Source organism: Hydractinia symbiolongicarpus, chromosome 1, assembly GCF_029227915.1.
Source record: "Hydractinia symbiolongicarpus strain clone_291-10 chromosome 1, HSymV2.1, whole genome shotgun sequence".
Classification (NCBI taxonomy): domain Eukaryota; kingdom Metazoa; phylum Cnidaria; class Hydrozoa; order Anthoathecata; family Hydractiniidae; genus Hydractinia; species Hydractinia symbiolongicarpus.
The window spans coordinates 16,885,614-16,910,542 of record NC_079875.1 but is presented as its reverse complement, the minus strand read 5'-3'; the positions used below and the strand labels follow the sequence as shown (position 1 = coordinate 16,910,542).

Here is a 24,929-nt window from a genome sequence, read left to right as displayed (position 1 = left end):
ATTATTAATCGAACGGATATGTTATTACTTGGAAATTATTTTGGTTCTACAAATAAAGCTGTAATATAAACTGCTAAGATTTTGAGATTTTTTATTCGCAAAGTTAGAAGAGTGGAACAAGAAGAAACACGTTTAAAGATGGAGTTATTAGAACCACTCTTTAAAAGAAAAATCAACACCGATCCCCATCACAGAGCTTTTTGTCTCGGCATTTCCGTATTAAAAAGAAATAAAGATAAGCTCTACGCTTTTGTTCTTTCCCCCAACCAGCAATGATTATAAAGTTACATAGATTGCGCCAATTTTGGATTATCCAAACACAGTCGATTTTGCAAAAATTTTTGCCTCGCTGCCGGAGTACGCGTGGGTAAATACTATAATTATCATATTGTATTTCAAATTTGACCCCAGAGAAACAAATTTCCCCTGATATAAAGAAAAACGCTACATGACCTGAGACCTAAGTTGCTTGCCGCTCCGAAACGGTTTTACTTCTTGCACTCTTAACTACAAAATTAAACTAAAAAAAAATCTCTCCAAACTCCCGTGCCCAGGACTCAACCTCTTAACCACGCTGTACTTTTAAGTTTTGCAGACACCCTTGAAGAACGAATGATTAAATCTAGTGTTCCAACCCCGCCCTCAGCGCTCTTTGCTCTGTATGTTATATTATTTCTGGTTGTGTCAAAATATCATAGGCGTAGAAAAGCCCTGCGACGAGGTTGTTTAGATTCTGAAGTCAAGTAAAATATTATCAAAGATCCTAACCATGGTCGCCAATTTTAACTATGGCTACAAATGATATCAGGCACAATGAAGTTCATCCACAGGTTTCTTCCTTGACGGCACCGAACAAAAAGTTTATTTTTTCAAGCAAAACAAAATTTTGCCTACGTAAAAAGCTGGACAAAAACACCAGCGTTAATTTAGCTTTTAATATGTTCAGTCACTTTTTTTCAATCGTTGATCTGTTATCGCCGTGTCGTATCACTCAAGAGTGTGTTCTTATTAAAGTTCATTTTTTGAAACACGGTGTTAGCGTGCCAATTGAAATATTATTCTTAACTTCTAAATTATTTTTCCTAAATCACTGATTTACCAGCACTCAAAATGTCTTTTTAGCTATCATTTATATACACCGCGACGCGACTCAAAACATTACTAGTCCCGCGTCAGTCGCAGGACTGGGCGCATTCCGCTACCTGTTTTTATCTCGTTTTGGTTCTGATAAAAAATAAATTGGATGTCGGTGAAAAAAACAGAACAGTACGGTATCCGATTTTCAAAAAGGCAAAAGTTTTTGCATTTTCAAACACTGAAGCTTATTGTGAGTCATATTTTATACTTTATTGTATCTTTTATCTTTAAAACGCTCCATATTTATTACGATTTACTGAAGACGCAATGAATTTTGGCTGTGTCAATTTCGCCCCCCCCCCCCCCTAGCTAAACTACCTTTCCAATTTTTGTTTAACTTTCAAACTAAATGTAGTTTGTGTTTGTGACCGGCACAGCTATTATGTGTATAGCTACCTTTTGTGTAGTTATAATTGAAAAACCATCTTTTTCGGAATGTCCTGTGGTAAAAACACGGACCTCTCACGGTCCCAAACTCTCACAGGAAAGAAGCTTTGATTAACAAGAACTACTATACAATTATCTGAATTAAACTAAAGCTGAACTAGCAAAAATTCAGTCCCTTTGTAAAAAGAGCAAAGTAGCAAAGTGACCGCCAGAACAGTTGGCAGCGCGAACTGTGTGTTTTCCCTAAAATCATAAGGACTACCCTAAAACAAATACAGACATGTTAGTTATTTTTAAATGATCATGTGACATTTTCTGACCAGGAGAATGATTATCCTGATTTGACCAAAATTTTCCAGGTTTTGAACATGCTGCCATGGTGTATTCCAGGAGCTTCACCATGAATGTCCCAATGCAAGATTTCAGGAATTATATTTTATTTTTTATCACAGGAGGCAAGGTTGTATTTAAACCTTTCCTAACAAGAAGAGACTATTTTGTTTACATTAGTATTAATTCCTGGACACCCTTGACATAATTTGTTATTTGTTTTATTGTGTTATAATTTTTAAATTTCTGAATATATATATATGTCTTTGGATTTGGCAGTTTTTAAGAATTTATATATTTTGCGAGATAAGACCTGAGAGCTTAAGGTGTGAATAAGGGAAAGAAGTGCTATGTATTAAAAATTGTGTAACTAAAATTGGATGGTGGTCAATGCATTGACTTAGTTATATTCCAAAAGCATATAAAATTATCTAGACAATGATCTAAATATATATTATTTAAAAATTTTTTGAGATTATAAAGAAAAACGCCTTAAAAAATGACCCCCTTGTTTAGAAAATTTGTTCCATTTACAAAACTAAAAGATTTTCATACATTTTGTTTGCAATTTTGTATTTACTATACATATATCTTGGGAGCATTTTTGAATAATGCTTTGAATGTTTTTACTTTTAAAAATATTTCCCATTAAAGTTAAGTACTAAATTTTTCCCTTCATTTCATTAATTCTGAAAAAGTGTATTTTTCTATTTTGTTTTAACATCAAGTTTTGCATGCCTAAAAAAAATATAGAATGTTACCTCTGAATTTTCCATAAAATGTTAGTCAGCAATATAATTTTTTACTTTGGTTTTTCCAAATATGATATTTTTACTGTGGTTGTCAGCCGAAGTTTGGCAAAATATTACCAACCCATAATGAAAATGAGGTCAGCAAAGCGATTTATAGGCACCTCAGAGGTCAGCTTCTTCTTTACTCTGGGGATTTAAATTTAAATTTACCTCATCTTTTGCAGACGTTTTATTTTTCTATTCATCGAAAACTTCGACTCTGATTTCCTTAGAGTGACACGGTTGATTTTCAAAGTATGAAATAACTTAAATTTAAAATATTTTTTCCACACCCTTTAAAACAAGATCACTTCTGCCTACGTTATAAAGAGATTTTCTCAGCATGAAAACCTTGGCACACGTACAAATAAAAATACTATCCTTGAATCAATGTAGCTTGGCTTCCAGGTTGGCAAATCCAAATGCCAATGCAAATTTACATGGCTGGATGAGTATAGACTAGTTACCAGTGTTTACAAAATGTATGTATGTATGCAAAAGGCACGAGTGAGATAGGGAAATATCCTGGATGTAAAGAGTGCTTGATATGAAAATGTGTAATATAAAAAGAAAAATACACTTTGCAGAACACAAGTTTGAAAGGCAGAAAGAGTTGGGGTAAGCTAAGAAGCAGGATAAGTATCATAGCATTAGACATGTTTTTCAGAAAAAAACGTTGTGTTGGTTAGACATATAAAAAAATGAGGGCGGATAAATTTAAAAAAAAGTGTAGAGGCTTATAAATCCTGAGTCAAAGCCCACAGGGCGACCGAGAAAGACTTAGTTTGGGCACCCAAACCGGTATACCGGCGTCTAAAACCATCTGGATACGCCAGTGATTGATTAATGCTGCCATTCAGTCATCTGAATTTCCCTCTGTTTTGAAAATTGTGTAAGTTTCACCACTCTTCAAAAAGAATGACTATGCCAAAGTTGCATAATCATCGACCAATAAGTGTAGATATTTTCTAAATTTTTTGAAAAAACATTGTTTAACAACTATCTCAATTTATTAAGTCAAAATTAATCTTTTCATTTTAGGCTTTCAAAAATTTTAAGGACTTAACAAATGTTCTATAACAGATGTTCGAAAATTGGTGTAGTTTTCTGGACAAGGGCAACATTTTAGATTGATTGTGATTGACTCAATAAATCATGACCTTCTGTCAGCTAAACTTAGAGTATGGTCTTAGTCAATTAGATTTGAAGATTCTTTTCAGCTACTTCTGTGACAGGAAGAAAAAAGAAAATATTAAAGTTGGATCCGTCTATGATTCATTAGATGTTGTAGCTGGCATCCCTCGAGAATCAGTTCTCGGTCCTCTACTATTAAATATTTTTATTAACAACCTTTTCAAATTAATCAATCTAGAAAAGAGCTTTGACTGTGTCAGACTTTGGTTGGTTGATGAAATGAAGGTTGTTACCAAAAACGTTTTGAAACAGTTTCCTTTGTTTAAATACTGAAAGGTAGCATGTTATGGTGCTAGGCTGTCAACATAACCTTTTTCAATTAATTTAGGCCTTTCTGTGCCAAAGAGCAATAAGGTTAAATTACTTTGTGTTGAATTTAGTAACAAGCTTAGGACACATAAACAAGCTTTGTAAAAGTGCAAGTAGAAAGCTGAATGTATTGACCAGGTTAGAGAGTCAGAAGCTGCAAAGCTTAGTGAATGTATTTGTCAAATCCTAGTTTAACTTCCCAAGTAATTCCATTACTTTGTGCTTAATATGTGATGGTCATTCAATTTTCCAAGGCTAAATAACCAGTTTTGTGTCTTGGTTTCTAAGCATTTGAGTATTTTTCTTTCTTTCTCTCTGTGTTTGTTATGGTTAGTCACTTCCAGTAAAATAACCAGATACAAAATGGCTGTTTTTGCAAAATGCACTCATCCCATAACAAACAACTAAGTGTTTTTATCTCATCTTTGATTTTTTTAATAACTTATCTGACTTGCTGAACAAGAAAAATAAACAGTGTTGGCATCAGATCGCTATGGTATATATATATTTGTTGTTGATTAATTCAATAACCCACATTATTGGATTCCACTTAACTTTGAGGCAAATTGCTTTGATGGGGGGAAATTGCATCTTATATTGTGTTTTCTATTCTATAACCAACTGTTCAGCGTTTCAAGCTCTATTCGCTAAAAGTAATTTTTAGAATCTCAAAAAAGTGCATTATATGACTTGCAAATATCTATGCCACTTTCTTCACATGAACCCTTATAGAAAGGTTAATTTCTAGTTTATTATAATTAACCATATAATATTGAACTGCTTTAAGCCTTCACGAAAGCAAACATTTTGAAGTTAAATATTTTATTACTGTCTTATATCAACTCAATATAATATACTCTTTTCTTAACTTAATAAATTTGTATGAATAGAGTTCTAAAATGTCAAACAGCGAAGACGGCGAGACATTAATGATGCCAACAGAAAAGGAAAGACATGCTGCTAAAGTGTCTGACAATGACAATGCTGCATTGTTGTCGTCTGGTGAGGAACAAGAAGAGTTGGAAGAATATACAGGTATTGATAAGGTAGTTTCTGAACTTAAGGATTGCATTATGTACAGGATTGTATGTGCTGAATTTTACCAATGCTGTGCTTAGAAATTGCAGAGTGCCTTGCTACTATATACAGGTTAAATTTGAAGTAACTTTAAACCTGCAGACCTATACAAGTGTTGATGGTGCTTAGGTTGAAAGTCTGTATAAAGGAATATAAATATAATTTAACACTGTTAGTAGAATAAATTCCAAAATTATATCGAAATTAATCACCTTATACACTTTAAAAAAAATAATTACTTGTTTAAAGTGTATTAAGTGTATTATAAGATAGGCTTATCTTTCTTTATTAGATATATTCGCTGATACCGTCAAAGTTACTGGTAAGATTGTACACAGAAGTGACCTTGACGAAGGTGAATCTGTTTCTGCAAGTGAGGAAGAAATTATGGGCTACACAGGTGATGTTGAGATGTATACTGATGTCAATGATAAAGAGGACAGCGTAAATGAGAGTGACACACCCATTGTCAAAGAAGGGACACTTATAAGTCTCAATGACGAAGAGGAAACAGAAGTAAATGAAACTGAAATTTTCAACGTACCTGAGACAATGACTAAGTCTTTAACTAATGATTCTATATCTGAGATAGCAACAAAACTAGAAGAAGTCAGTGTCTCTCCAGCAAGTAATGAAATTCAAGTGAAACCAGGAAAACCAGTTAAAGTATTAAGTGATTTAAGTGGGTTAGGTTTTAAAGGAGATTCAGGTTCTGAGATATCATCACACGAAGGGATAGATAGTAAGGGAGGGTATGCTAGTTCTGGTGAAACATCTCAACAACCAGCAGAAGAAGTCAATGTCATGAAAAAGAAAAAGCTGCGAAAACACATGACAGAGAAAGTTACACATGAAAACAATATTAAGGATATGTTCAATAGTTCAGGTGAATTTGTAGACGAAAAAGTAAATAATGACATGGCTTCACGTCTTAAAAGAAAAGAGAAAAGAAAAAAGAGGTTATCTGAAAGTAAAGATGAGTCAATAAAAAACAAGCTTATTGACGTGGACACTCCTCCACAGACCCCATTACATAATAATAAAACAACTGAAAAAAAGATAGTTGAACCTGTCACAGCAACAAAATCCAGACAAAATAGTCAAAGTAAAACAAAAAGGAAACGAACAAGACATAAAATTTATCTTGATGATCCAGATGTACATCAACTGATAACCGATCATGTTTCGCTGCTTCAACAATTTATCGAGGATACACAGTCAGGGAAAAACTTGCAGAAAAAACATGCAAAAGGTAAGGCTTTTGTTTATTTATTTTGTTGGGTGTAGCAGCACAATAAAGTCTAATTAAACAGGGTGTAATCCAGCATCCTTATTAGTCATGAAATGCTGATTTCCTAACTGGAATTTATCCTGAATTTCCCAATAGAAGCTAACTATATTTATCCAAGTTATGGGACTTTCATAAAATTTGTGAAGGAATGAGATTTAATACTTCAAACAACCTTAATGAAATTACAATTTGGGATTTGCGGCCACTATTTTAGATTTCTGTGGATTATCTGTAATACTGGGATCACACTTACATGCATTAGAAAGACCGTTTCTTAAAAATGCTATTTGTTATGTAAACAAAAGTTGTTGACTTTTAACAAGAAGAAATATTAAAATTAAAAAAAGTAAAAATAAAGTACTGTGTACAAAAGGAAACAACACTAGGAAACTTTAGTTTCTTTTATAACGTGGCCATAAAGGACCGTTTCACGAGTTTAAGTTAAAATATCACATACTTAGGTTTTTCACCATCTCAACCCAACAAACATCAGCAAGGATTATACAAAGTTAGCCCTTACAATGGTCATGGAAAAAGAGGCAAAAATATAATTGCAAGAATTAGAAATGATGAAACAACGTCAAGTTCTGAAGATGAAGATGATATAACAAATAAAAGAATAGGGCATAATATAAAAGGTTTGAGCATCATTTGTATTTGAAATGATTTTAGAACTCTCATTGTCAAAGCTTTGTCTTTTGCTTCTTGTGGCTATAATTTTTTTCGAAATAGTTAAACTTGTGAAATTAACTAAAGGAGTCAACGTTTTTTGTTTTGGAAGAATATTTACACTAAATTAAGATAAAAAACATGTGTGAAATTACAGGAAATTAACAAAATTCTTCTGTAATTTTAAGTCTTGCTAAATTTGTGGGGGTTCTTTAAAAAAAAAATTTTTTTTCAAAATATTTCTCATTAATATTAGTTTTCTTAACCCTTTAAATCTGAAGGACCATAAATATATCACACCTAAAATGTGACCTCTAATGCGGCAAAATTTTTTTGAAGTTTTCATTTTAATTTATTGGGCTTGTAGATTTTTACTTGGCAGTTTCAAGGAGTTCACTTTGTCAATAATGTCAGGATTTGTCAGGAAATTTTAAAACATTGTCAAAATTTCAGAAAAAATCCTAAAATATCAGTTATTTTTTGATGTGTCGGAAAATGTAAAAAAATTTAGGTCAAATAGAACTTTTCCATATACTATCAATTACCATTTTTAGGGTAATTCAAGGCTCAGAAAAATCATGTGTTAAAGGGGCTACGAACCGGTTAAAATTCTCACTTCTCATATATCCCGCGCATATGTTAAAAATCCGGCAAATGCGTTTTGCACAATGAACAGACTAGTGCACTTTGCTGGCTGGTTCAATATTTTTTTTTCGAAAAGTATGTTACAAAGAAATATTTCAGCCAGACACATTCTGGATGAAAACATGACCAAGGCTGGAGAAGATAAAAATTTTAGATATATCTATATGTTCGAGTCTGTAAATTACATCCATGCCAGAAAAAAAGCCAGTTTGTTCTTTGCTGCCATCAGCTCGACTTTCAATGTGAGTCACTAAATTCCAAAACCAACAGCAGTTCCGTAGCCCCTTTAATTTTGACTGGACAACCTGAGTTAAATGCTATACTGCCCTTCTGACATGCACCATATTTCAAAACCTTTGCTAACTTTTGCAGGTCTTGGTTTGATCTCTCAATGTATTTTAAGTCACAAAGTTCTTTAAGCCATAAAAGCTCTAATATTTTATAGGAAGACAAAATACGTATGACATTTGTCCTGATTGCGGAGAACGTCATCCACCTGATGATCTTGTGGAAGTTCAGGATATATGCCCTGATTGTGGTGTACGGCATAACAATCCATACGAACATACACCATCACCTGTAAGTAAAAATATTTTTCACATTTTAAAAATGCTGAAGTAATTTTTTTTTTGTCTCATAACCTGAGTTGTAGTTTCGAAGTGTATAATTATCAGCTTTATGACTGCTGCCTGACTGTTACAAAGACTGTGTATGACTATAAGTTATATTCGTTTGATTAGCTTATAGGTCATTAAAATAAGGCTTTGTTTTGCCCAATACGTGACTGCTCTGGCAAAAAATATTTCCTTATAATGTAAATAAAAGTAAACAGAAATAAATTTTAAAAATGGTTCACCTTAAAGTAAATGCTGATTTTATATCAGACGAAAAAGATCTTGTGAAGTTTACATAAATTTAAAACACAAAAAATTATAAATTTCAAACTAGTTAATCGAGCTAAGTTTTTTATTCTTTGGTGACTTTGCAATGAAAATTTTGGTAAAAATTCTCAATTCAAGCAGTTTAAATAATTAGAGCTGAGACCTTTCTAACTGATGTTAACCTCAAGTTATGCATTTTACTCCACCACATCAAAACTGGTCAAATGTAAGTAAAGCTACTTTGTGCATAACTAGCTTGACAGCAAGCAAAGTTTCTATCTGTGCTCCAACAGCTGTTAGCTCAAGACAAAAATACTACACTGTGTGTTAATGCTTGAACATAGTGTGAATGACATAACATTCACGTATGTAACTCTACTTCAACTTGATTACACTCCTTATACTTGTCTGTAATAATAGGAGGTTTGATTGAGGTGGAGAAGGCACACGGATGTGCCCTGGTAAACCTTCAATTACGTCCACACAGCATATATTTAAGTGAAAAAAACGTTTGAGAGAATTCAGAAGGCTGGTGAAAAATTTACTTCAGTAACAAAAACCTTGTTAAGAATGTGAATTTGACTCTAAATGAACTGATTTGACAACAACAAACTCAATATTTAAAGTCTGAATAACGTCACATTTGGGGGAAAATAGAGCTCTCACCTAAATTTATAATGTTATTTTTATTTAAACATCTTTTTGGATAGTTTGACCACAGTGTTTCTTTTCCCCCGAAGATAGAGTTATCTCATTGGCTAAAAGCTGAATCACCTGACTTTCTGACCTGAAAAATACTAGCCGTCACTAATATACTTACTATCAACACGACATTAACTACTTCAGTAATGTTTACTAACTATCTTTTCTAACAATTCATCCTACAGAAATGGAAGAAATACGTTGAGGCTTGTCGCGACACATTAAAACCTGGTCAGAAATATCAAGCACTATCGACACAACAGGTAATTTCATTGTTTACAGGCAGACCACATTGCACTTCATAGGTTAGTTTCAATATGTGTTGCATCCATGTTTGTTTTAAAATTTGTAATATGTACTAATAAGAAATAAATAATTTGATGATCAATCTAGATTTAATTCAGATTTTAGTGATACTTCTGATCTGTAGGTTAGTTTTAGTCTGCCAAGTAAGCCACTTGCACATGAAGGTGCTTATGGACCATTTTAAATGCCAGACTTATTTTTTCACTTTATCAGTTTTATGTATAATAATCTTTCTAGTGAAAAGCCTGTATTAATAATTAATTATTAAATAACTGTTGGCATCAGCTTGATTTTTTTGTAAAGACTGCACGAAAAAGTTTAATATACTCATTAAGTGGAGTGGTTTAAACTTTTCAAAAGAATAAGATTCAAATGACACCTGTGCCAAATTAAACACCGCTTAAATAAACAACTGAGTGACATTTAGAGAAGGCATCTTAGATAAGCATAAAGCAGTCATTTCTGTAAATAAACATTCCCTTCTTTTTAATTCTTCTAGCTTTTTACAGTATTCTCATTTAGGCAACCCAATGTTCTGTTTGGAAGTATTTTTTAAAAGTTATGGCTGACATATTTATGCTTCTTTTGTTATCCTTTGTTGTTATCAAACATCTGTGATATATCAAGAATGTTTGCGAATATCAGCCTAATTTGAACTATGATATCTTGTTAATTCTTTTTTTTGTTAATTTGCTGTTTAAAGGGATATGGATAATTTTCCAACCTTAACGTATACACGCTTCAATATAGAATATGGTTTATAAAATCTAAAACTGCTGAAACTTCAGATTAAGTTAATGATTTAATTTAGATAATTAATATATTTGTTGATATTTTATTTGATCTGTCTGTTGCTAATTCAAACCAGACTTCCACTTGCGTAAACTTAAGGTTTTTTGAGATTCTTGTTCCTTAAGGCTCTTTCTCTTGTCCAATTTCTAGGGATTTCGACTTGACGTTTAACAATTGGAAATAAATTTAGTTCTCAAAAATGGACAACAAAATAGTATACTTCCATAATGCATCTTTTACCCTAAATATGAATGCCTTATTGTAATTTATTTTTATGGTTGTTCATCTGAAAAAAAATATTGGTCAAGTGAGCAAACTGTTTGTTTACAAAGGTAACGAGATGCAATCAGCCAAGGAGACGTTTTTATTGTTACCTTATGTTCATAATTATAAAAATGAAGATTTTTCAATTAGGGAGAAGAATTAACTAAAAGCTGTAATAGAAAGATTAAATAGAGTAGGCTGGAAAGAGAAGAATGTTTTCAGAAGTGCTTTTGTTTTCACGACAGTTTCTTTGTTAATATGCGTGGCCTTTACTTGTCTTGTTTTGTTGGTATCATTATCAAGAGCATTGCGGAAGAGAAGTACATAACTCTAAAACTGTTGACAAAAAGTGTTTCGCTAGTACTTTCAATATATTTTTTAATATTTCTTCTATTTTTATGATCCTCTTCAAATAAATTTAAAAAACATATGGAATTGTTTGACGTTACATGTAATGCAAAGAACATGCTAACTGCGGGGGAGAGTTTTTTACTATATAGAGTTGCTTGGATTGTTTGTGGGAGTAAAATGCACTCCTGCAGAGTGGTTAAGTTGATATAATCTTTACAATGTGATAAATATATAAGAGAAGAATAAAAGAGAGCATTTTGTTTGTACAAATAAATTCAATTTATTTTTATTTTTTTATTTTTTCTATTATTATTTTGCAAACACCACTTTTTTTATATTCCACGAAAAGATTCACACATTGCAGAAAATATTCCATTCGAAGTATCTATTTAAGTACAGACTAATGACCAACTTGTCTAAAGCGAAGACATTTACATCTGTTATGTCCAATTTTTTTTATTCTTTTTATTCACCATAGTTCCACTTTTTAATTTTGTTAACATAACATAACATTGTTTCTGTTACTACTCTTTCGAATTTTATATTTTTGGGAATTTTTTTTAAAAATTGCTAGTTTACCAATTCATGATCATTTTTTACTTTATTTTTACTGTGATGGTAACATCGTGTCCAACTTGTAAATTCATTGGTGGTGATTTAGACTTTTCCCAATATTAGTCCCTCAAAAAACTTTTATCTAACTTTGTTGAGGGACCAATATATTGGGAAAGTGTTAGATTTTTAAAAATAGTGTTTTAATAATGGTGATAAGACTATGTAACACGAGGAGATGATGCTGTTAAATGAAGTATTATTATATTGATTGACAGATGTGAATTAACAGTTATATTACTTCGTCAATATGACCGGCTATCGTTTGATATTACAGGACCCTGACGACGTGAAGCAAGACACCCTGCCAAGTAAGTCAATTTTGTGTTCTGTAAAATACTCCACATTCTATGGCATGCTTTGTCCCCAATTTTTTTTTTATTATTAGGACTACGATTTTTAAAAAGAAAAGTCTAAGGCAGAAAAATGTAGACCCTTTTAACCCAAATCACAAAATATCGAGTTAAAAACAATTTTTGGGTATTAATTAGGGGTCAGGCTCTCTAATTTTTCTGAAAAACTCGTAAAAAAAAATCATCCAGGCTAATTAGTAAATTTTCAAATGTTGGAAATTTAAAAAATTTTGATGTATAGAACGCAGTTATCGGCTATTTGAGTGTGAAATAAAGTCCATATCCTAAGCTAAAGCCTAATTTTTAGGTATTGAAGGTCCTCACACTTTAGAAGAACTCACTGAAGGAGCAAAGTATCAACTGAAGGTAAGATGTTTATCCAGTCCACCCTTTACTGCCCGGTGCTTTAGCGCTATTTTTTAAAAATATTCACTTACTTTTGCATCGAAGATGTGTCATGTAGACCTTTTTTGAAATAAGTTAGGTTTGAATGGTAACGCGCCGACTAAACTATGTCAAGATTACTTTAAGACATTTGACTATCTTTCCGTACCGTTTCCGGCAGATGTGTTAATCCCGACAATTTGATTTCTAACAAACTACCGAATTAATCATGTCATAACCAACCGGAACAAATCTGGGAAGTTGTGTGACATACTTGGGAAAGGCCTTGGAGGGGGTGACACCTAAACTAAAGTGTAACTCCATCGCATATCCTAATAATAGCAGGAAACTTAAGTTTTTTTCTTTTTATCAGTACTTGGGCTCATCTCAGATAATCACACAGCATCCAGTTACCAAGGAAACACGTATGCAACAAGCTCAAGAGGCATATAACAGGATCAAGGTACACACGTGATTTTGTTTTTAATTTAAACGCAAGGGTGAACAAAATGTTTCGATTTATACGTTTGCTACAAACTATTTTAGCTAATGTCGTCACCGTTATTGTTTTTAAAGGGTATTTTTATGTCCCTTTTATGTCCCTAAAAATAAAGTAAAGAATAATTGATTAAAAATAAATAGTAATTAGCTTTATTTAAAATATTAACTCCCAGTTTTAATTAAATTTTACAATTCGCTTAAGTGCTGCCTGGGCGTTTTTTTAGCATCCGCATATTACCCTGGGCGTTCATTTAGAAGGGGCGTTTCTGTAGAATACTAATTTGTTTTTCAAAATAAAATTGGTTTTTGGGAGTTTCTGGGCTTTTATTTAAACATGGGCGACAGCCAGACTTGTCGCTTTACACTACATGTACGAATTGTTTTTAAATATTTCTTTTTGTTATCATTATAGGGACAAGGTGATGACGAGGATGAGGATGACGTCAGCACAAATGTCAACATGGTCATCTCTCTTGAAAGAATAAAAATTATCAACAAAGATACAAAAGTATGCTCAAAATACTTTTTTATATCACAGAAAATATAAATTTAAGAAGAATCGGGTAAATTTTGATAAAAGACAAGGAAGATCTTTTTTTTGGCACAAAAGCTTTTATTCGCGTGAGTGCATTCGCATGAATGAAAGAATATGAGAAAATAACCTAATATTAAAATTAAGAAAAAAAAGTTTATTCTTGCTTTTTGACATGATATTGTAAACATTAAAGACAATAAAAAAATTTTCCTCAAAATTGAAGAAAGTGTTTCCAAAACGGGGAATTTTTTTGATTTTCATCAGGAAAATCAGTCAAATATCAGGAAATGTTATGGTAAGTTTTGACTTTATGAAGACTGTCTGACAGATAAACAATTTAGTTTTTGTGGTTTGTTTGTTTGTTTGTTTGTTTACTACATTATTTATCTTATTTTTCTTAGTTTGAAGATGTGATGATGGACCATGCCTTGCGAACAGTTTGTTTTATATGCGATATGGGAAAAATTTTAGTCCTGATGGCCCGAAGATTAACTAGTGATCATAGTACTGATTTTTCGATTGAACAAGGCAAACCCATTTCTCTTGGCTCGATTGTGGGCGATCGAGAAAACAAAACTTCCAAAAATATTTGTCACGTGTTTGAATGTGAAATTGAGGTAAGCAACTTTTATCCCAGGCTGTTTTTGCATCGAGTATCAGATGAAGAGAAAAAAAATTCCTAGTTTTTACAACTTAATGTCATTGCACCCTGGAGGGCTTGCAGACTTAATATACCAACTTTTATCTTCATTATAGGCTTCCAAGATCGCTAAAGCCATTGGTCAAGCGTTCAACGTCGCTTACAGGCAGTTCTTACAAACCAACGGTATCGCTCACGAGCATGTCGAGGAGGCAGAGTATTGTCATGTACTGGAATCACAAAAGCTTGTAGGTGCCGATCTGGATCAATTGACAGACAAATCAAATGCTAGAGATGTAAGTGAAAGAATGGTTTTTTATGACGATGAATTTAAGTATTTTGTCTGTTGAATGGCGAAACCGTCAATTTACAAGCATTATAAAACCAACTTTGTCATAGCTAACTGAAGGAAAAAATCAGAAAATGTTCTTATATGAATTAAACGAAGATTCATTTTCTTAAGCGTAAGTTTCTTACCCAAAATTCTAGGTGAAATGACCAGTTTTTTAATACTTTTTTGAAGAAAAAAATCAGCGCAAATCAGTTTATACTTCAGCTAACTGTTATCAAATAACTTTGAACAAAATTTAGTGGCAGTTTTGAGCAACTTTATCTGCCCGTGAAACATTAGCCTACCCATTAAAATTTCGTATAGTTGACCAATTCATTGAATATAAAAGTCAATTTAGTCTCACTGCTCATTGGATTTTTTCTAGGTTGTTGTGGTGAAGAAACGTGGTGATTACTTAGGTATCATGTTATTAGAATCTGGATGGGGGTCAATGTTACCCACAGTGTTTGTGGCTCATCTCGCAAACTATTCCGCAGCAGCAAGATGTCAACAGTTGCTAGTGGGAGATCATATATTGTCATGTAATGGTGCTAGTTTAGTAGGATTGCCGCTCTCGGAGTGTAACACTATTTTAAGAGTGAGTTTTTAAATTCTAATTGATGCAGAACCTTTTTTAGCCATGCTTTACCTAGAACCTCGCCCTAATTTTTTTTTGATTTGATATGATCTAAAAATTTGACCAAACATAGATATGTGAACCCAAAAATGACAGTCTCGAAAAAAATGCGCTATTTTTAAGTGAACTTTATCGTTATTTTTCAGAATACGCGTTCAAGTAATCGAGTAGTACTGCGTGTCGTATCGTGTCCTCCAGTTGTTGATGTTGTTGTCTCTAGACCGGATGTAAAATACCAGTTAGGATTTAGTGTTCAAAATGGCACCGTAAGTAGTGATAGATGTTTTCGCGAATTAGGTCCTTTTTTAGAAGGGTGTGTTATTTACTTATTTCGCTATCACTTGTGTTACAAAAACAATGATGTATTCTCGACATCATGTTGGTTAACACTGAAGGATGCAGTAAAGGTTTAAAATAGTTCGCCATATTTGAAATCTCTTTTTAGCTAGTAGGATTCTCTCTTCTCTCAATCAAAAGGTCGACTATTCAGGGGACTCGGAAAACTAAGGGATTCTGAGGGAATTGATTATAGAAAACCTTCAAAAACCAGGTTTTGTTTTTATTTTTTTTTACGGGAATTTATGATTTTTGAAGTCGTTGCATGTATTGTTTATTAGTGGTGGGAGAGTAGAATTTTGAACACCTCAAGGATGGGGTATCACCATGGGCATATTGTTGAAATTAACCCCAGAAACCTCTGGGAATAATGTACTGGAGTTCTCACACAACTAATATTTCTACAGTAATATTTGTGACCATCTTACAGATTTGCAGTTTGTTGCGTGGGGGAATTGCTGAAAGGGGTGGAGTGCGCGTTGGTCATCGTATCATCGAAATAAACGGTGACAGCGTGGTGGCGAAATCTCATCAACACATTGTGGATATTTTAGCAAATACTATTGGTTCGGTGAGTTTTGCTTTGTTAGCCAATCAATTTTGTGCATTGAAGATGCTCGTATATACAGCCGATGCAGTTACCTGTATGAGCAGAGAACCATGCTGATATTTCGATCTAAGTCTAAGACGTGCACTATGTTAGAAGGTTTACTTTTTTTAAGCTGTGCATAAAACTTTCTTTTTATCAATTCTGGCGGAAAACTGAAGTGATATTTGAATGTTTAGAAAGTGCTGTATAGTTGTAGACCTTTTCTTCACCACATGGTCACAGATTAGGCTGCAGTGAATTGTTTCATTCTTTCTTTCTTTGTATTTTAGATCAGCATGAAAACGATGCCAGTTGCGATGTATCGGTTAATGGTAGGAGACGATCAACCACAACACGTATGACGTCACTAATGACGTAGGATGAGGTTATATTAAAAGATCACGTGAACTTTCAAAATCTGTAAAGTCTCACATTAATCGCGCATGACTGATTTTACGTTTCAGTTTGAAACAGGCGTGGAAGAGTGTACTGTGCACTTTGTAGTGGATATCTCTCGAGATGTAGTTGAATTTTCAATTAGTTACCAGTCTTCAACATGGATAGGCCTGTAATTAAAGTTCGACAGATAGAATTAAATAACCGAGGGACAAAAATTCTCTCATGAACAAATGTTCGGCCGGGTTCCTGTGAATTGTTTAGAAATTAATTTTCGACTTGTGTCTTCTATTTGAATAATTTTTGCGAATTTTAAAAATTTAAAAAACTGAAGAAAAGTCTAGTTCCCTTAAAATCTATCAGATAGTGTAACAAAGCTGTTTTTCCTCACGATGCTATCGTGTTTTTGAGTACAAGTTACGTTAGCATTTTGTTCTGCAAGTGAGATATCTTATTATCTTGGAAATTTCTAATCCTAATTTTTTCTTTCTTTCAAAATGTAAAATATTATGTAGTATATTCTTTCCTACTTTTTTTACTCTTGTTTTCTACTTAATTTTTATTTATATATTGCATGCTTTGCAAAGGAGTAAATCAAATTCTAAGGCGTTTATTGTTTGATCTATTTACGTCTGCACGAGAGGGAATTCATCTCGTAACATTGAAAGTTAGTATAGGCGTACGTAGAACAACAATTCATATTTGCCTTTGCCAGTCAAATCCCCTCTGCTTACATTTGTCTCACTTATACAATTTGGTAGAAATCCAGCTTAATGCACTATTTTCCATCAACTTTGATCTCTTTTTTTAAATTTTCCAAACATATTTTTAAAAAATATATTTATGCATTATTTAAATTACAGTTAGTTACTAAGTACAGGGACTTTTATAACCACCCTATGGAACCCCTAGATTGTATAGTGAATAATGTCTTACAGTACATGAAAATATGATGTGTTTTATCGTTAGTAGAAAAATTCCTAAATGTGATCTTTTCACCCCCTCTTTTTCTAATGTTGTGGGTTCTGGATTTTGGATTTTAAGCAGAAAAAATTGTTATGTGTCGCGTCAACATTATCAATAATATCTCTAGGGTTGTAGATGCCAACCGCGTTTTCGTAGTGTGTATGCAGAAAGGTCGGTTTTCATTATAGCCAGCAATTCTTGTGCAACAGTTTTTGTGCAAGTGTTTTTATGATTTTTTTAACGAAAGTGAATGTTTACGAAAAAATGTAAAGCGTTTGTTTGCAAATATTACAGGGTGCCCACTTTGTCAGGAATGTCAAAAAAAGCCTGAAACATCAGCATTTTAGAGAATTTTTGGTTAAAATTGTCAATTTCAACGAGGATCGGTAGCATGACCATACTTAAATCTCCCAAATAATCAGAGCCCCAATAGTAAATTTCTCTTACAAACATCATGGTGATAACAAATGGAGCATGGTGATTAACTTGCAACAGAGTTGGTTAGTAAATGGATAATTTGTTAGTAGAAGTTTCTATTTTCCCAAAAATTTCGGGAAAATCTTTAAATATAGGAATTTTCACCCTTAAACTTTCTAAATTCTTCTGAAATTCTAAATTTTAAAACTGTGACTACCCTGGTTGATATTCAGATATTTTGTTACAGAATTAGCATTAATGTTTCGTAGATTTTTAATATGATTTCCACTAAATTTACATTTTTAGACCTATCCAAGCTTTTATAGAACTAGTCGTTAGCCCGTGGAAAAATCCACGGGTTCGCCCGTCCTTTCTATACCGCATTGTGTGCGTCTCGCTACCTGCGCAGCTAAGCTACCATTTTGCGTGACGGACAGACGTATACGGGTTTTATAATATAGATATCTGTACCGGCTTGAAGTAGCTGAAAATTTAAGGAAGATGTCAGAACATTGGTTGACAACACTGGGTGGACAACCTGAATAAGTTTCCACAAAAATTATTTCTCCAAGTTTATCTCACTTGCATTTGTTTATTTCTCTCTCTAACTTAGGTTGACTCGCAAATCAGGATGTGTACACTAAACGTCCTTACCGCTGTTAAATTTTTTCACCATTGCTTTCGAAGATCAAAAAGAAGAAAATTTTCATCCACAAAACCTGAAATCAGACAAACTCGGACAAGCAAACGATTCTGTGAAGAATATAAAACAGCTCTTCTATTCTCAAAAAATCGCTGTTTAGCCATGGTGCGAAATATTTATTCGTCAAAGGATTTAACACCCTAACGTCAGATTGACGTTTAGCGCGCATACTTCGATTTGTGTGTGTCACCCCTTAAATACCTTGAAATAAAATTTTTTTTTTTTACAAAGCGAAATTACAGCAGTAGATTTTTTGGGTTTTCGACAAAGTAAAGTAGCGTTTCTTTTATGTACACTGTAGTATTATATTTTTGCTCAAAAAGTTTTACACCTAATTTCTGTGCAAAATTTCGCGTAATTTCAAATTTTCGCGCAAGTGCATGAAAATTATAACGAATATAAACTATATTAAAATAAATCAAATGATTCAAACCTATTCCCAGACCTCTCTAAAGGTTGGAGTCCTTATATGACATGAATACAAAAGCTATTACACCAAGCTGTTAACAAAAATTTATCAAAAGAACAATGCGTGTAAACTCTGACGTCAAATGCTAAATTAATTATGACGTCAAATTGTGTTAACAAAGTACATTTTATACAATACACTTTTGTAACCAAGAGGTTTCTAAAATGTGTTTTTCCATATAAAGATAAAAGTTTCGTGTTCTAAATGTTTTCAGGAAATTTAAATAGCTTAATTGCTGACGTCGGCATTTTTGTATTCGTGTCTTCGATATATATTTGCGTTCCCGCTAGCACATCTATAATTTAACATCGTCGCTTAACCGTCGATGTTTTTATAATAAATTTTTAATTTAAACTTTAACCTAAAAAACAATGTGGAGAAGAGTGACAGCTGAAACGATTAGAATAAAGTTCTATTAAGAATGTTTAAAATTTAAAATTTGCAAATGAAAAGAAAATATAATAAAACTTTTTCTCGCATGTAAATATAAAAAAACTTAAACGGAGGAGAGAAGGATACACTTGATTAATCATGGACGACATTATTATACCTTGGTGTAATTGACGAGTAATTATGACGTCATATTGTAGATATGCTAACATAGCTTTGGCAAGAAAGAACTTGAAAAGTATTACAAAAAACTTCAGAAGTATTTAGAATTTAAGAATTGTTTTAATCTTGATAAACTTTTAAGCGTATAAAGTTGCTGTGAATAATAACATTTGGAAAATATATTTTCATTAATACAAAGTTTGCTTCGTCTATTATATTCAACTTTAGATTAAAAACAAAAAATAAAACAAAAAATAGACAAGATTATATATAAACAAATTAATGTACAAGAAGATAGAATGTTATATTAATAATAATGGACACACGAAGACCCAAAACGGTAAAAGTAACAGGTAGGAACTTACTTTAGAGGTGGTGTGACCACACAACTTTTTCTTGGATATTAAAAACAAAATGTTATTATAGTTAAAGGTGAGAAAAACATAAAATAAAAACTTGGATGATTCGCTGTTTATAAAGGAAGAAGTAAAAATAAGAATTATTTGTAAAAATCCATTTGATTTTGATATTTAAAAAAAATACGTTTGAATTTTGCTTTTTGTGCAGTCTTTCGTACGGGCGTTTGGCGTTGAAAAATGCATTTTGGGCGTTCAAGTTAGTACTAGCCAGTGTGCATACATTCGTAACTAATCGTGCATTGTCGCGTTCATAAAGTTACCAAGGCGATATATGGAGGCGAAAGAACTGAGATAAACATCCAGCTTATCAGAGATAAATAAATGTTAATCTGTTATTGGATGAAATTTGCTGAGTAAGCATGATGGCTGTACTGGCAAGAAATGTATTTATGACTGTTAGCCATGTAAATATAAAATTAAAAAGAGTACAAAACATATCACCAGATCTCTTTTTCTGCAGACAATATTTGAAGAAACCCCGGGGTCTAGGTAATGTCCAAACATTTTTTCCCATTTTTAATTCTTAAGGATCCACAAGCTATGTTATCAGAAAACACAGCGTTTACAATCTCGGGAAGGCATCACAGTCGACATGCGCGTGAGCATTTGATGATTTCCGTGTTTTGAATTGGTCGAACAGACGTAATCAGTGAAATAAACAAAATTGTCTACATAAACAAAACTTTATGTTTTGCATACACACACACACACGAAGGATATGTCAATTTGTAACGTCAGGTATTGACACATGGATAAGGTCATGAATCTTAATGATGACAAAATAATCGACCATTGATGTTCTCGTACGATATATGTTGTTCGAGTATTTACTTTTTGATAAAACAGGCCATCATCTTTAAAAAATACCTGGTCGAAGTTTTGATAAAATTTTTCTTCAATTTTTAGACATAATTTGATTTGTACCATTAATTACATTATCATACGCGTGTTCAACTTTTTTGGTTACTTCATATCCGTTCGTAGCATTCCCGCGCATGCGCAATGCTCACCATGTAACCTGTAGTATTAACAAGTTCATGGTAACCTTGCCAGCATCTTGAAATGACCTCGTTAGTTACAAAAATAACAATGAAGATATTGCACGTTAGCTCAAGAGTGTTTATTGTTGCGTGTATAAAAGATTCCCGCCGTGTATTAAAGATCATTAATATTTATCTACTCAAAATTGATTAGACATATCCGGAAATTATTGCTATGTATAGAAAATTAGTAAGGATCCTTTTGTTCTTTAAATGCTTTAACTGTAATTTCGATTAGATAATGAGTGTATACAAACTGGAGCGCGCGCGCGAGAGAGAGACAACTCTGTCGACTTTCGATTGACTCAAATTTTGTTTCAGTAAAACAAAATTTGAAGTAGCAAACACAGGAATTTTTTTTTATTTCGTCTATAAAGGCAAGTAATTTTTAAAACTAGTAAGCGAAAAAATTGTTGATCACCCTCGTCGCCAGGGTTTTTTGCCTTCTTGATGTGAGAGATTTCGTCGTCTTCTCTCATATCAAAAATACAAAACACCCTGGGGACGAGGGTGAACTGTTTTTGTGATTTACATAAAAATGACTTCAAAACAAACAAAAATTCTTTAATATGTTTTAATTGTGCTGTTTCCTATCGTCTCTTAAAGTTTTGAAACACCAACTGTCTAATGTATGTATAAAGTCCTTAGGCACAGACCTCACGAGCTGTGTATTATACATTACAACATCAATAAAAGCAGCTAGTATCTGTTTCACCTTTTCACGCCCATTGCCCCTTTCATGCCTTTACGGAGTTGTAGAAGGCAGAACCATGGGAAGAAGGCTTCTATTAAGTGCTAGAATTGAAAGGGCGGAGGAATAGTTTACAACGTTAATTAAACAACCGCATTGTAAACCAGCCATTAAAGTGAAAAGGAAAAGCAAAGTTAGGTTTTTCTGAAGTTGTTCTCGAAAAAGCCTTAAAAGGAGAAGAAATGTGCAAACTAATCGATATGACGCGCAAGTTTAGAAAAGGCATTTGCCGGGTGAAGAAAATCTCAAAAGTGAGCAAAATTTCTTGTATGAAATAGCCAACGAAATAGCCAACCTCGTCCCCAGGGGGTTCTTGCTTTTTTTAATTTAAGGCCGGCGGAAAAGAAACTTGTTAGCCCTCAAGTAAGCACTGTCGGTTTTGACATCAGGCAACAAATCCTGGGGACGAGAATGCTCATTTAGCTTGTTTTATGTGTACAGAGAGATTTAAATCTAAATTCTGATGTCCTACCATCTAGAAGTACGAAATAAGTTTTTAATATATTTTTATTTCATATTTTTAGTTTATTCATCAAGAAATTTAAAACAGAAGAAGGGAGACGGTAAATGACGTCATTTAATTAGCATCTGTTGTAAGCAATGAATAGCTACTTTGTCTCTACGAATTAGTACACACCCTTGTTTCCAGGGTCTATTACCTAAAGGAGCAAAAGGTCACCAAATTTATTATATAGGAAACACGCCCTGGAGAAAAGGGCTTGTAATATGTTTTTCTAAAGTGCGCTTTAATAGCCAATTATACATAAATCCACGTGGAATGCACTGCATCAAGATGCAGTAGGTATCCTAACCCAACCTCGTGCTCAGGACGCTAACCAAATCTGACATTTGCAAACTAATTCTCATCACTTGTGTCTATTATTTATTTAGGTGATCCACTAGCTTGGGTTGTTTTTGGATTTGGAAAAGAAAAATGTTGCACGTCACAAATACGTGATCGAAATGCAAAATGGAATGAGGAATCGACTTTGTAAGTAAATTTAAAATCAGCTTATCTCGTTCCCAGGTTTTTTTCCGAAATTGCGACGAATTTTTTTATGACGGCAAATTGGGTCCTTTTGCTTGCAGCAGCCACCCTTTTTACGCAACTTCTAGCGAGTGCAAGTTTGATTTTTAATAAAATCTTAAAGTTTAAAAATTTGTGCCGAAGCTCTAGGTTTATATTTGATTACTTTTAGCACCATAACCGATCAGAAAATTCCGTTAAAAATCAATATCAAAGATAAAGATGATCCACTTGGACAAATTATTATTCCGGTTAACGAGATTCCCTCGGAAGAACATTTTCTAAAATGGGTTCCTCTTGGTCCACATAAGAAGAATTCGAATCCGAGCGGAGAACTTTGTATTGACTGCTGGGTGGAAGATTACTATGATGACGCGTCGCTACTTGCTCCGCCATCTCTTGGAAGTAAATCAACAAAGCCAATGAAATATTTTAATAAAACTTTAAACCGGTTAACCGGTAAAAGTCCGGAATCAATACGAAGGCTAAAAGAAGACGAGTCTAGAAGACATTCATACGCATCGGGTGTAACATCAATACGAGGCTCTGTCTCTGTAGAGGATTTATCACATCGAAGTAAAACTAATTTAAAACTTTCATCTGCGGAGAAGGACAAGTCATCGTTACTTGCACCCTCCTCTTATGTCAATAGCAACGTGCGCCGAGCAACTAGTACGCTAGTGCTTAACTCGAATTCAGCAGCGGAGCCAAGAAGGAACTCTTTTACAGAAATGAATGTTTTAGGTCAACTACCAACTATAAAAGAACAGAATTACCCCCCTAAAGTATTAAACATTATACCAAAGTCAGGGCCAGTTACAGGGGGTACACTAATACAAATAACAGGAAAAAACTTAGGTGCATCTCGAGAAGATATTACAAGACTAATGGTGGCTGGATGTAATTGTTTATCCAGCCTAGAATATTATACATCGTCTAAAATTATGTGCACCACAAGTGAGTCAGAAGGTGTCGGACCCATATCCATCTCAACGAGAAGCGGCGGTATGTCGTCATCAAAAGTTATGTTTGAGTTTGTAGAAGAACAGAAAAATGAAAATGGCGAAGATGTTGAGCAAAATGGAGTTGTAGGTAAGTAGTTGTTAAAAGAAAAAACATGAAAATCTGCAAAAACAAATAGGATGTCAGAAAATATAATGGCCTTAAAATTTACACATTTTTTTACCCACAATAACCTTTGTGTTGCCTCGCTTATTACAATAATTTAATAAGTAGAAAGTGTGAAATGTGTGTGCACTCTTTTTTCTGGTGTTGTTTCAGGGAGTGGAGCATTTTTGGAATAGTTCCCTATTTAGAAAATCTTTTGAGTAAAACTTAAGCTATTGCAAGGCGTGGAAATTATTATAGATTCTGGTCGTTCATCAGGGGCTTCAGATGCTGATCGAGACAAAGACGAGGTTATCGAGCATCTGCGCATGGAGAACGACCGTAAGTATAGTTTTTATAGCAAGACAGACAACAACCTCTTGCCAAAGCCTGCTTAGATTTTGATATTGAAAACACCAGTTAGGGACAAAACAAACAAGCCCTGGGGATGAGGTTGAAGGTTTATGCTTCTTTACAATTTATCAACCAATACATGACGAACACAAATCATGGTGATCGCGTATTCCGATTTTTTTTTATTCTCGCCCTTCTTCTCATAGTTAAATCTCCTTTGATCTTCACAAGAACACGAAACTGTATTTGTCAAAATAGCACTTTATTGTAACGAGTTAATAATGTGTGATTCTGCTATTTTTAGATTTAAGGTACGACAATCGTGAGTTACGAGAATACATCGACAAATTGGTCGTCTACCTGATGGATAAATATCCTGACGCATTAGAGTCTAGCAAAATGTACAGATAAATCAATAAATTAATAACACAAATTAATAAATGTGTGAAACACAACACTTTATGTCGCTTCTGTTATTTTTCTTTCCCTTATATCCAGTGTACTATCCTAGTGCAACGTTTTAAAATATAATGACAGACATGTGTGAAACACACAACAGTTTGTGTCGTTTCTGTGATTTTTCTTTCCCCAGCATCCAGTGTACTATCCTCCTCATGCAACGTATTAAAATGTAACTGCAGAATAAATACATGTGTGAAACACACAACACTTGATGTCGCTTCT

At 33.3% G+C, this 24,929-nt stretch overlaps 2 protein-coding genes across 6 annotated transcripts; both read left to right on the top strand.

Annotated features, from left to right (window-relative positions):
* Window positions 1–1,235: 1,235 nt before the first annotated feature.
* Window positions 1,236–18,452, top strand: LOC130643708 (amyloid-beta A4 precursor protein-binding family A member 2-like). Of its 4 annotated transcripts, none has more exons than XM_057449614.1 (16): window positions 1,236–1,327; window positions 5,039–5,183; window positions 5,518–6,477; window positions 6,978–7,154; window positions 8,276–8,409; window positions 9,599–9,676; window positions 12,016–12,049; window positions 12,399–12,457; window positions 12,849–12,938; window positions 13,389–13,484; window positions 13,913–14,128; window positions 14,268–14,447; window positions 14,868–15,080; window positions 15,266–15,385; window positions 15,886–16,026; window positions 16,335–18,452. In XM_057449614.1, the coding sequence occupies exons 1-16, from the start codon at window positions 1,244–1,246 to the stop codon at window positions 16,404–16,406; spliced, it is 2,799 nt and encodes a 932-aa protein (XP_057305597.1). In that variant the 5' UTR covers window positions 1,236–1,243; the 3' UTR covers window positions 16,407–18,452. The 4 variants fall into 4 exon arrangements, with proteins under 4 accessions (XP_057305597.1, XP_057305596.1, XP_057305599.1 ...); XM_057449613.1 differs by having other exon boundaries at window positions 1,236–1,351; XM_057449616.1 differs by lacking the exon at window positions 6,978–7,154 and having other exon boundaries at window positions 1,236–1,351.
* Window positions 18,453–19,727: 1,275 nt separating this feature from the next.
* LOC130643682 (uncharacterized) lies at window positions 19,728–24,707 on the top strand. Of its 2 annotated transcripts, none has more exons than XM_057449612.1 (6): window positions 19,728–19,900; window positions 22,282–22,320; window positions 22,649–22,748; window positions 22,957–23,876; window positions 24,171–24,233; window positions 24,550–24,707. In XM_057449612.1, exons 1-6 carry the CDS (start codon window positions 19,864–19,866, stop codon window positions 24,654–24,656), a joined length of 1,266 nt encoding a protein of 421 aa, XP_057305595.1. In that variant the 5' UTR covers window positions 19,728–19,863; the 3' UTR covers window positions 24,657–24,707. The 2 variants fall into 2 exon arrangements, with proteins under 2 accessions (XP_057305595.1, XP_057305594.1); XM_057449611.1 differs by having other exon boundaries at window positions 19,741–19,900; window positions 24,153–24,233.
* Window positions 24,708–24,929: the final 222 nt, after the last annotated feature.

Coding starts and splice junctions, on each gene's coding strand:
- LOC130643708 (XM_057449613.1), top strand. CDS start 1,244: ATGTCGGTGAAAAAAACAGAACAGTACGGTATCCGATTTTCAAAAAGG. Junction 1,352..5,038: donor GTCATATTTTATACTTTATT/GTATCTTTTATC, acceptor TTGTATGAATAG/AGTTCTAAAATGTCAAACAG. Junction 12,050..12,398: donor GAAGCAAGACACCCTGCCAA/GTAAGTCAATTT, acceptor CCTAATTTTTAG/GTATTGAAGGTCCTCACACT.
- LOC130643682 (XM_057449611.1), top strand. CDS start 19,864: ATGGACACACGAAGACCCAAAACGGTAAAAGTAACAG. Junction 23,877..24,152: donor TGAGCAAAATGGAGTTGTAG/GTAAGTAGTTGT, acceptor AAATTATTATAG/ATTCTGGTCGTTCATCAGGG. Junction 24,234..24,549: donor TCTGCGCATGGAGAACGACC/GTAAGTATAGTT, acceptor TGCTATTTTTAG/ATTTAAGGTACGACAATCGT.